This window comes from Montipora foliosa, chromosome 9, assembly GCF_036669935.1.
Source record: "Montipora foliosa isolate CH-2021 chromosome 9, ASM3666993v2, whole genome shotgun sequence".
NCBI lineage: Eukaryota > Metazoa > Cnidaria > Anthozoa > Scleractinia > Acroporidae > Montipora > Montipora foliosa.
The window spans coordinates 14,475,875-14,488,374 of NC_090877.1; the positions used below are offsets into that span (position 1 = coordinate 14,475,875).

The window sequence follows — 12,500 nt, forward strand, 5'->3', positions numbered from 1 at the left end:
GGCGAAGTCGAAAACGGTCAGAAATGTTGCATTTGATCTGGGTAGGTAAACCAACAAACTGCAAGAAAACAAGTATACGATACCTGAATCTTTCTGGACTTCAAACTGAATTCCGACAAAGCAAGAGATATGCAAGGCGGAATTTAACAAGACGCGCACTTACCAATTGCAAGAGTGGACGTGTTCAACACGAAGACACGCTATATAAGGAATAGCCCCTCCCCTGTTTCAGCTGCAGCAAGCAAATAATTCAAAATGGCGATCAACGGTCACGACAGATGCAGGACAAAGTTGAAAACGGGACTTTGACGCTACAAACTGTCAAATGAACGAATTTAACAATAATATTGTCTCATTAAACTTATTCAAAATTGAAATGTTTGTTTATTCATTAATTAAAATACCGAATATCGTGAAGGTCTTGGGGTGTTACGAAAACTATGACCCTCGAAAACGGTCAGTCTGCAGTCTGCATTTTATACTGGTGTGTTACATGTACATCAAATGATGACGTCACGGTGAAAGTCTGTATGTCATCATAACATCTGCGCAATAGTATTTAGTATGCATGAATGAACGTTTGAAACGAGAGAGGCCGCTGTGGAAAATAGGAGGAAGGGAAAAGATGTTCAACATATCGAGCTAAGAAAATTAAGAGGCAGAACAGATTTTTTTTTGGGGGGGGGGGAGGGGGAGGAAGACGATTGCGATCACTACGGTAAGTGGAACGCATATGCTCTGAACTGCGGCGAAAGGTTGGAGCACGTTTGAGCAAAGCAAATGTTGTCTTGTCCTTAAAGATTTGTATCATATGACTCGACAATCGTCAGAAGGCTTTAATTCGATTCCCTGTAAGGTGAACCGTGAAGCATATCACCAAATGTTTATGCTTCAGATTAAAGGGGCTAGGTCACGCTATTTTAGGTAATTTTGTTAAATTTTGTTAATTATGAGCTCTAAACGTCAAATCGGCAGAGCGAGAGTCTTTCATTTGCAAAATCACGGCCACATAACAACTGAGATTGAATTTCCAGCTTTGTAAATGACATTTTGACATAGACTGATATAAATTTGAAAAAAGGTGGGCCGACGTTTTTCAAATTTACCCAAATTCAATCCATTTCAATCCTCTCCAGTTTTGTCCATCCACGTCCCTTCTTGGCTTCCCTGCGTTTTGTTAGAGATCTTCTATGGTTTTGAACAGTTATTTTGATATTTTAGTTAATTCTATGACCATTCGATCAGTTCTGAAATTGCCTAAAATTGCGTGACCTAGCCCCTTTAATGAATTTATACAAATTCTCAGTGGTAATAATTTTTTTTAGAATGAAATAGACCTAGTAGCCTGCTAGTAGTAGGAAAGGTCACTTGAAAATATATCGACAATTTACGGAATTTAGGCCTCAGTCTGCATTTTAAACCCAGTCTGCAGTCTGCATTTTATACTGACCGCCCTCGAAAACTAAGACCTAAGACTTAAGACCCCGGGGTCTTAGCTTTCGTAGTACGAAAACTAAGACCCTTTGTTATTAGTGGTAATTATGGGAAAGAGACCCGGGAAAACTTACCGCTAGTCGGAGATTTGAGCGCTGGATGTTGTCTCCCTACAAAGTTTAACTTGACGACGCCATGACACATTCTTTCTTGTCACTTTAAGTGTTGTGTGACAGGAAAAGAACCCAGTGACATTCGCTGATGTTTACTTTTTGGCACGGAAAATCTAAAGGGGTGTTTACATGATACCGGTACGAGTTTCATTCTGGTACGAGTTCATCCCGGTTCTTACTTATCGCTCTGTATTTGTTTACATGATACCGGTGAAAAATCTCATACCAGTACAACTCATATCGGTATGAGTTCATCCCGGTAGTTGTACCGGATCGATATTCTCACAGTATGAAAAGTTATACCGGTATCATGTAAACGCTTCATTGACTCCCATTCCGGTACGAGTCGTCAAGTCGTGGTGGACTGGGACTATTGACGCATGCGTTGTATTTCTAAATATTGGACGCCATTATTGTTTTGGTTCATGCGTCATCCCTGTGTCAATATTTGTGTCGTCCATGTAAACGCGGTATGAAATTGACAACTCGTAACGGTATCATGTAAACACCCCCTAATATGATAAGATAGGGTCTTTTACGAGAAACTCAGTATGTTAACCCTTTGGTTGTAAGCACTAAAAATGCGATACCCCGGTGTAATTTTGTCAGCACATTGTCCAGCGCGTATCATTGTAGAGCTTTTGGGCATGCATTCACAATTTAGCCATAAGTCACGCCCGACATTGCACGAATGCCGGCATTCCTAGCTAGAGTATGATATCTCTGATGGGGGACTGAAATAGTTTTACATGTAGGACATAGGTGATTTTCTGTTAGTTTCTCCGCATTTGCCTCACTCACATGTATAAGCGGATGAGGATATGAGATACCAGCTATCAGGGGGTGGGGGTAAATCGCGCTATTCTGGTACTTTGACCCGTAATTTATAAGATGCATTGATATCAGTATAGACAGAAAAAGGACATGTCATAACAGAAACTGTAAAACTGTAACAACTTTAATAATCTCGTTACAAATAAAACATTGGAAACTAACATTGATACCAAAATTTTCGTTCGTTTCTATTTTTGCGGCTTTCAAATTATGGTGTTTTGTAACTTGTTTCAACCCAAACATGATTTTAATTCTATTCACAGATATGCCATTAATATTCCCTGTATGGGGCGTCAGCTGCGTGGTCAGTGAGGGGTCAATGATCGGTATTTGAAATAAAATCGTCCAAATCATGAATGCATCAATCCAAAGCTGAATGGCAACAACCCGATTCTGCAAATGGTCATCACGGAAAGAGGCCATCACGGGTTAAAAAGGCATAACCCAAAGAGGCATAACGCAAATAGCCATAACACAAACAGTCATAACGCAATTAGCCATAATGTAAAGAGGAATGACGCAAAAAGGCATAGCGCAGAAATGCATAACGCAGAAAGGCATAACGCAGCAAAGCATAACGAAAATATTCAAAACGCAAAATGCATAACATAAAATAGCCATAACGCAAAGGCTCTTGGAAGAACGGGAGACTAGCTGTGTACTCCGTAAATAATTTCAGCTGTAAAAAAACGTCAATTGATTGTTCTACGGAAATAACATGTAATCGCTATCGAACTTTTTTTTTCCTGTTTAAGTTGTCTCTGCGTTATGGCTCTGCGTTATACCTCATTGCGTTATCCTTTTTGTTCTATGGCCATTTGCGTTATGCGTCTTTGCGTCATGCCTTTTTGCGTGATGCCTACTTGCGTTATGCCTGATCGCGTTATGGCTATTTGCGTTATGCCTCTTCCGTGATGGCCATTTGCAGAATCGGCTTGTTGCCATTCAGCTTTGGATTGATACATTCATGATTTGGACGATTTTATTTCAAATACTGATCATTGAATTTTGTCATAGATGTACCTCCATACCAACGGCAGTGGTCAGCGTTTCTTGAAACTCAGTTTTTTTTCGTGCATTCATTCTGTTTTAGGTGGAAATCACACCAACATTGACAACGAATGCCGTACTACGAAAACCACCGATCTGTGGAATGCACCTGAATTACTGGGTCACTGCCTCCGCCCACTTTCGCTTGTAAAATAGTTAAAACTCTTGATAGGTGTTGTGTTCGACAGGCGAAGAAACTTTTCTTGCACTCGAAGTAACAGCTAGCGAGTCCATGGTTGCACTTGAAACCTCTTTGCTGGACAAGAACAATTTTATCCATTTTCCCCTGGGACTCATGATTTTGATAACGTATCTTTCCATTGTTGTGGTTGTTCCCTTACACCTTGACGGCGAAAGCTGGCTACCGCTCACACCGTGGGAAAGAAATTTCATCAAAATGTTTAACTGAAGTGGACCAGGGGCAGTGACTCAGTAATTTACCCCTACCCCCTGATAGCCGATATCTCATATCCTCATTGTAACAATTCAGCTGAGGAATAAGCTTGTACGTGTGAGTGAGGCAAATCCGGAGTAACTAACAGAAAATCACCTATGTCCTACCTGTAAAACTATTTCAGTCCCCCATCAGACATACCATACTCTGTAGCTATGGCATTCGTGCATTGTCGGGCGTAACTTACGGCTAAATTGTGAATGCACGCCCAAAAGCTCTACCATGATACGCGCTGGACAATGTGCTGACAAACTGATTACCCAGCCTAGTATCACAGTTTTAGTGGTTACAACCAAAGGGTTAACATACTGAGTTTCTCGTCATTGGAAAGACCCTATCTTATTATATTAGATTTTCCGTGCCAATAAGTGAACATCGGCGAATGTCACTTTTTTTTCTGTCACAAAACTTAAAGTGACAAGAGAGAATATATCATAGCGTTGTCAAGTTAAACTTTGTAGGAAAACAACATCCAGCGCTCAAATCTCCGTCTAGGGGTAAGTTTCCCCGGGTTTCTTTCCCGTAATTACCACTTTTTAACAAAGGGTCTTAGTTTTCGTACTACGAAAGCTAAGACCCCGCGGTCTTAGCATTTCTCCCAGAAATTGAACACAGTGTGTTTCAACTACGTTCAGAGAAATAAATAATTTTTTTAAGTCAAAAACGTATAAATTGTATTGTTTAAAAATCTTTAAAAGTGTTGGATCTGACCTAAAACAGTATCAAACACTAAATTTTCGGCAACGTTCTGTTTGCCTTCATCAGAGTAAAATGACAAGATGAATAATTAAAAGAGCTTTTTAAGGCATGTTTGATCCCCAAAGGCGCTGTTACACCATAGGCAGCCCAAGCTCGCGTCACTACAGACAGCCGTTGAGAATTTAAACGCGTTATAAGACTTTGTATGGGAAATAAAATACAGTCGATTATAAAGCCTAAAAAATGCTCAATTTAACGTTCCTTCAATAAAATGAATCAAAATTACTCACCTCTGCTGTATTCTTGTGCCTTTTGGAGTTCATTTCACAGTTTCGCGAAGTCCGTGTTTTCAATGTTCTAAGACGAAGTCAAGGCTGCACACTAAGATTTCGACCGTTGTCAGCTCAGAGGCGGTTTGCAACTCGAAAATCCATCCCAGCCAAGATTTTTTCACGCAAAGCTAAAGCCACATCATTTACGAACCTCCACGAATGTTTCGTAGTCAAAAATCCCCACGCACTTGGCTGGAAATGAGCGTTTTCTGCTTCGATTTCCACGATAGCTGATGAATTTAACTGCTTATGATCGCCGCACGAGACACGGAGCTTGGGTCCGAGGTCAAATTAACTCCACCCGATGAAGTACAGTCATTACAACACTTACCCCATCCCCACAGCGGCTTCTCGTAACAGCTCCATGGTTACAACAAAATTTGGGGGTCGCTTAACGCTTTGCTTTTGTTCGCATTAATTCAAGCTTTAAAACGGCAAAACAAGGAGAAAACTCTTCAAATATATTTCCAGGACTTCCAGGGGAAAAAGGAAAGAGAAATAACCTTTTAAAACATAATTAGCACATAATACTGTTAAGGGCTTTTTCATCGCACAAATCACCACAGAACTTTGGTTGCGCCGACGGTTGAATGGCAAATCATCCGCATGGGTCTATGGTACCAAGCCTTCTCAGTAGAGTGCGTCTGGGCTAGAACGAGATTCGACCCCATGACTGGACTAACTCCTTTCTGGTCGCTTCTTTGGGGAGGTTAGAAAGGAAAACTCGAATATACTGAAACATCAAGAAGATGTTAAAACGTAGACAAAGGATCACCGGGTCTCATCGAACTATGTTTATTTTTGTTGCGAACACGTAAAAGGCGTTACATCTTCATGCCTGTATGTCTACAAGTACACCTGATTTCTAACATTGCTAACTAGGTCTTACACACTGGGACTAGACGCAACTCTTCTCACTAATCTGTTAAGACGAAGTGACCAAAAAAACAAACGCCAATAGACCTTTTTACCGATACGGCGACCATTTTGATTTCTATTGTTTCGAAAGACATTATGGGATGCACAGGGGGCAACTTAATGTGTATTTGCCCCCTGGGCATCCCATAATAGCTATTACAAACAATAGAAATCAAAATGGCCGCCGTATCGGTAAAAAGGTCTATTAAGGCTCAAAAGGTTTCAGCCTCCCCAAGAGTTCAGTTGGTTCCGCAACGGTCCAGCTCACGTGACAGCTGACACAAAACACAATGGGGGCAGCACAGCACCTCGCAATAATCTTTGTACAGGGTGCCCTAAAAAAGAAGAGCGAACGTGAAAACTTGATTAATAAAGTTCATTACCTCTCGGTGAAACGCGAAGTAGTTTTACCTGAATGTTCTGCTGCGTTCTAAGTTTCACTCGCAGTCCTAACAATGCACCTTGGCAGCAAGTAGCAAACATGCAACCTTCACCCATTCTCTCAGAGACTTGACACAGCAAACACCATGAACAGAAAGTGCCCATAAGGCCTATAAGGAACAAACAGATCACTAAAACAGCCGAAAAACGGTGCCACTAAGCTGAAAACCTGAAAACCATTGGCTTGCCAATACAGCAAACACCATGAACAGAAAGTCCCCATACAGCCTGCAAACAAAGAGATTCAAAAAGCCTAAAAACGGTGGCAATAAACGGTAAATCTTTGGATGGCTTAAACCAGAATCTTACAACATTTGGATGGCTTAGATCTTACAACCAAAAAGCTCTACCCGAGAAGCAAGAGGCGTTTCCTTCTTTGGCCCAATCTCGTATCTTTTGATCACGCGCAATAGGCCAGCCATATTCGTATTCTCACGGTTGCATTGAAACGAACATGGAATAAGGGCTGATGCGGGCGAATCTTTTCAGAAGCAAATTATTTCCTCCGCACGAGCCTTCATTGTATCCTCGTTTCAGTGCAATCCTGAGAATACGAATAAAGTCTATTCGAGCGGAAATTGAATATCAATGAAAACATACAACAACAAAAACGAACGGTATAATCCGACGTTTCGAGGTGATCATGACTCCATTGTCAAGGAAAACTATGAAACAGGTCATGCAAATTACTCAATTTAAGACGATGTGGGCGCGACAATTGCCATAACGCAGTGCGAAAATTACACATACTTTCGCACGAATGGAGTCTGATTGTATGTTAAGATTTGGTTTTAAGTTTCTTATAAAAAATGATCAGGAGGTAGTGTGGCCCATTACGGTTAGGGAGCTCCTCGCCTTAAGATCCGAATATCCCGCTCTGATCACTTGCTGAATTTGTTCCTGGTAGTCCCTGGCTCAACTTCACAGCTGCACTTGTAAAATACTTTAGCCAACTCTTCCCTCGTTTCGTTAATTGTGTTTCATTGGCCCTGAAAAGCCCCTATGGGGAGCGGTCAATTTAGTATGCATAAAAAGCATTTCGTGCACTAAACAGTCAAATGTGTTTCTACATTTCTTAAGTACACTAAAACGCTTCAGCAGGTCGCGAGGGACCGTCCCGTGGACACACTTGTTGTGTTTTTTTTTAACCTTTATTGACAAAACACATATTACAGTTGCAAAATATAAAACTAAAAGAAGGTATATAACGATATTACAGATTGGATCGAAAGTTACGTAAAGACGAGAAAAAATAAAAATAATACAGCAGTTGTAATAATTCACACAGTAACATTAGACCTACTAATTAACAGATTATTCCGGCGGTAGGATGGAATACTTACTAATTGAAGAAGGGGGTTTTTCGAAATCGTATCTCCCACTGACTTTAGCCTTAAATTCATCCAAAGATAAATCTTTAGGAGCTAACTTATTTATGTACAAGTAATATTTAGCAAACAGAAGAGTAAAGTCGAGCTTTTTGACAATTGCCAATGAGCTTTGATTTTTTCTTTCATTATTAAGACCAAAGGTTAATTCACTTGAGGATGGCGCAAAGGAGGTGGCATTTTCAACATTGAACCATTTAATTACTTCTGAAAAAAACCACTTGGTCCAGTGGCAGTTACAAAAAGTATGAATTATTGAATCATTTTGTCTGCAGTAAGGACAGAGCGCATTTTCTGCAATACCATACAGATTGTGCAAAAAGGCTGTTGTTGCAGATCGTTGGGGCCATATATGTTGCACAATGAAATATTTGCGGAGCCGGAGCTCAGGTTAATTGAAATGATTCTTCCCTTTTGGTCCCTATTGAGACTTTCAACAGTATAGCTGCATGAAGGGTTAATTAAGATACAAACACCACGGCTGTGTGTTGATCCATGCGAAAAGAAAATGTCACCTCCCCATTCATTACTCCACGTATTCACGTCATCAGGTACTGAATAAATTTCTTGTAAGAAATAGAATTGACAATTTTTATCCTTTAAAAAACTAAATATACTGTTTCTTTTGACACGATTTCTCAAACCCCGAACGTTAAGTGACAAGATACTGTGTTTACTTATACCGTAATTGTACGATCAGGGAAAAGATTACCAGCAGAGAATCTGTTAATTAACTGGCCGATGATTAGGAGGGTAACTACAAAAGCTTATATATAAATAATCAGGAAACAAGATCGGGGACAAAAAGTACTTATAGCAGAAACAGAAAGCAACGTTACATTGGAAACAACCTCTTGCATGCTGGATTTCTTTCGATGCCCTTCCCTTGTACCAGAGTTACAAATTATCTAGATCTTCTAAGCAGTGAATTCTTACTGATGATCCCGTCATTTACATTAGGTTGATTATATTATCGTGTAAAATTCTACCTTCATTTCTCAGAATTCCGGGCACATTTAGGAAGGGAGCGCTCCGCCTCAAAATACACGTCCGAACCGTTTGCGCTCACGCATGCTCTCACACTTGTAGTGTTTGGCTATGGAGGAGGACTGTTGTTTACGTCCTTGCACACGAAATGTAAACCATACATAACCCACATCACACAGATCACATTGAAAACTAGGAACTACACACTGCTGATTTACAATTGTTGGCTTTACATTCAGATCTTGTTCGATTTTTCGGCTCACAAACACGGGCTGGATGATGGTGTACTCTTAGGCTCAGTTCCTGTACTTGTAGCTGTTTCTTCAGCGTATCTGCTGAGGCTTGGTCTTTGCCGGAATGGTAGGACTACACGAACCGTGTCACGTGACTCTGCTGCTGGTCAGATACCTTGGACTCAACGAAATTTTTGATGGTAGAGTTAACGGGGTGTTTTGGGTACTTCAAACGTGAGAATACTGCATGTCTTCGAACGGTCACACTCGTCTGAGAAGTATGACTTAGAGGAAGATAAACGATGTGCTCGATCAAGCATAGTTCTCAATAAACCCTGTTTGTACCGATTGTCAACATGAATCTGATAGTGCAAGAGTTTCTATTTGAGGGGGTTTACCCTCTCGCTCAAGGTTTCCTTCGATGATGGATATGAAAACATTAGCCAATAGCGGGCCAAGAGGGGATCCCATAGCATCGCCATGAGTCTGTTGGTACAGGGCTCCATTGAACTGGAACAGCTGTCCTTTGGTGGCTACATTGAGAAGCTCGACAAGATCAGTTCTGGTGAGGTTCAAGTAGTGTGTTGTATTAAACCAATTGTTGTTGAAAGCTTTGTTCGCGAGTATCTCTATCATTTCGTCTAAGGGTACATTTGTAAACAAGGAAGACAAGTAGTATGATACCAAAATGTCGCCGTTTACGAATACGATCCCCAAGTTACGAATTTCATTGTTAAATTCAAATATGTCAGTTACTATGTACCGATTCAGAGACAGACTTAAGTTTAGGGCGCGTTCTTTTGGTACTATTCCGGAATAGGAATACATGGAATAGACGGTATTCGTGTTCTTTTGGGACCTATTCCGTTTTTGAAATGAACGGAATACTATCCCATTCATTAATTCTGCTCCCGATAGCAGAATGAACTGAATGACTGGAATATGGTTCACTCAGAATAGGCATAATATGCGTTCTTTTGGGAACGTTTTGGCGGGAAATGATACGACATCAAGACGACTAGCATATGCAAATGAAGCAAACCGAAAAATCAAGATAACCAAAAAAAGGTACTTATGGACATATTTCAACATTTCGTGTTCCAAACTTCGGGAAGCCTTTTTCACTCGTCATACCAACGCAATTGGCGCATGCGCAGATACAATAGTTCCCAGGTCACCTTCGCTAACAGTATTCCGTTTTCAGAATATGTGTTCTTTTGCAAATTGATATTCCGTGTATTTTGTTATTCCTAATCCGGAATGAGAATTAGCCAGGATACATCCAAAAGAATGCACCCTTAGTGTCCAGCCATTTTGCCAAGGCGTAGTTGTATGCTTGCGTTGCTGATAGTATAGAGTGCATCCCTTGCGGGTTTTTGGTAAACCGTGCAATTGCGCTAATCTGGAGCCCGTAGGGCGGACAGTTACTCCACAAAGAAACGGATGTAGACCGGTTAGTACAAATCGTCTTACGAGCTCTCCTTTCCCCAGAAATTGGTTCTGTGTCGGGGCTTGAAGTTTGCTTTTCCCCAACAGGTCTCTCCTATTGAAGTGAAAGCGGGCTTCGAGAAGGCTTTCTGGAGCCACTTATACCTAATCTCGGAAACGACGATTTGATCCAAATGTCCGTGAGTTTACTACACAGAACAACTTTGATGTACTCCAGTCATGGTTTGAATGTAACTAGTTAAATGTAAATGAGCCTAAAATCAAAATGTCATCTCTTGGCAAAATCCGCCCTATTCCGAGCTCTTTGCTAATCGCACTAGACCACCTTTACGATTAACGGGTTAAAGTTATTGGGCTTAACTATCGACAGCGCTTTATCTTTCAAAGAGCATGTAAAATCGGCCTGCAATAAATTTCATGCTAAGGTTGCTGCCCTTAAAAGATTTCGCAAATATGTTAATAATAATGATAATAATAATAATAATAATAATAATAATAATAATAATAATAATAATAATAATAATAATAATAATAATAATAATAATAATAATAAATCCAATAGCCTGGTCACTGGAAGCTACTGAGGGATATAAGTTGTCAAAGCCTGTAAGCGCTAAGGTATCCTATATAATGTAAATTGATGATCTGAAAGTGTTTGCGGCCTCTGAAGCTAAGCTCAACAGAGTTTTAAAATCTACCAGTGCCGCCATGGAGGACATTGGACTAACATGGAATCCTAAGAAATGCAATGTGATTCATGTGAGGAAAGGGGCTCAAGTGCACGATAAAGCAGGTGTGAGGTTAGGTCAGGAAGGGGTCGTGGAAAGCCTGGACGCGAGTTCCAGTTACAAGTGTCTAGGGGTGAGAGAGACTGTGATGCAGAATAAGAAGATGACATTGGATTGTGCGGCAAAGGCTTACCTGCAAAGGTTGTCATTAATTTGGAGTAGCCCTTTGTCTGATTCTAACCGTGTGACTGCAAGTAACCAGTTTGCTCTTCCAGTTCTCTCCTATTTGATGTGGACTCAGCACTGGCCTATTACAGAGCTTAGAGTGATCGACAGAGAGGCGAGGAAGATAATCTGTGAGAACGGAGGGAAGCATCCGGTTCGACGACTATGTTGTATCTACCCAGGGACAAGGGTGGGCGTGGCCTACGCTCAATTGAGCAAGAATACAAGCTAACAAAAATCAAATCTGCAATTAAGCTGTAAGAGAATATAGATCCTACCATGAGGTTAGTTCAGAAGTTTGAAGAGAGGGTGAGTGAGAAGGGATTCACTTGGTTGGTTAAGGAGGCATGCAAGTAAGCGGAGGAGCTGGACACGGGTTTGACTTTGAACTATCCGAACCCGTCATGCACTGGATATAGAAATTCAAGGGAAGAAAGTAAAGGGTTATTTGAGGAGGACTGTGACGGAGAAGTTACAGGAAGAGATTGAGAGCGAGCAGTGGCATGGTCGCTTTCTGTGTGCACGGTGGCAGGACGACGATCTGAGTATGGATGAGTGTTTTGCTTGGCTACGGGAATGGCCCTCAACACCCACCCACACGATTACCGGGGTACTGGAGCTTTACGAACAGCTTACCTCTACTAGAGTGTACACAAAGATCAAAACAGGAACTTCACAAGGAGAGATCACGTGTAGGTTGTGCGGAGGCGCTACAGAAACTCTTGCGCATGTTCCAGCGGGATGTCCTGCTTTAGCACAGTCTAAGTACTTGGAGCGACATAACGCTGCTTTTAAGGTGTTATTCTTTGAGGTGTGTAAAGACCTACAGCTAGTGGACTCAGTACCACCATGGTACTCGCTAGTGGCACCCAAACCGGTCTACGAATCTCCGGAAGCTCAAGCTTACTGGGTTGTACCAGTGTATGCCGAACAAAGCTACGTCAAGGCCAACAGAGTGGACGCCAGGTTTGTGCATCACAGGAGGAAACGGGTCTGGGCAGTTGAAATGAGTTGCCCCAGGTTAGACAACCGTAGAAAGAAAGAGAGGGAAAAGACGGAAAAGTATGCTCCACTGCGCTGGGAGTTAAGGAAGCAGTATCCTGGCTATACCGTGGAACAGCCCAACATAGTGATTGATGTGCTAGGTGGTTGATC

The 12,500-nt window shown here is 41.3% G+C and overlaps 2 protein-coding genes across 6 annotated transcripts in view; both read right to left on the minus strand.

The window, feature by feature from the left end:
* LOC137972159 (placenta-specific gene 8 protein-like) overlaps positions 1–1,641 on the minus strand; it is a 6,981-nt gene extending 5,340 nt beyond the window's left edge. The window contains exons 1-3 of one of the 5 annotated variants that reach the window (XM_068819000.1): positions 1,569–1,641; positions 164–232; positions 1–58 (exon numbers count right to left, since the gene is read on the minus strand). The exon at positions 1–58 is cut by the window's left edge and continues 42 nt beyond it. The gene's annotated coding sequence lies outside the window, so the exon portion shown is untranslated. Of the gene's footprint in view, positions 59–83; positions 319–1,568 lie in introns of those variants that run through there. The other 4 variants (XM_068819001.1, XM_068818999.1, XM_068818998.1 and 1 more) reach the window with 4 other exon arrangements.
* Positions 1,642–5,755: 4,114 nt separating this feature from the next.
* The window catches only part of LOC137971148 (placenta-specific gene 8 protein-like), a 16,411-nt gene continuing 9,666 nt past the window's right edge, over positions 5,756–12,500 (minus strand). The window contains exons 3-4 of the mRNA XM_068817894.1: positions 6,306–6,445; positions 5,756–6,229 (exon numbers count right to left, since the gene is read on the minus strand). Coding sequence (XP_068673995.1) covers positions 6,134–6,229; positions 6,306–6,445 — 236 coding nt within the window. The 3' untranslated portion in view covers positions 5,756–6,133. The remainder of the gene's footprint in view (positions 6,230–6,305; positions 6,446–12,500) is intronic.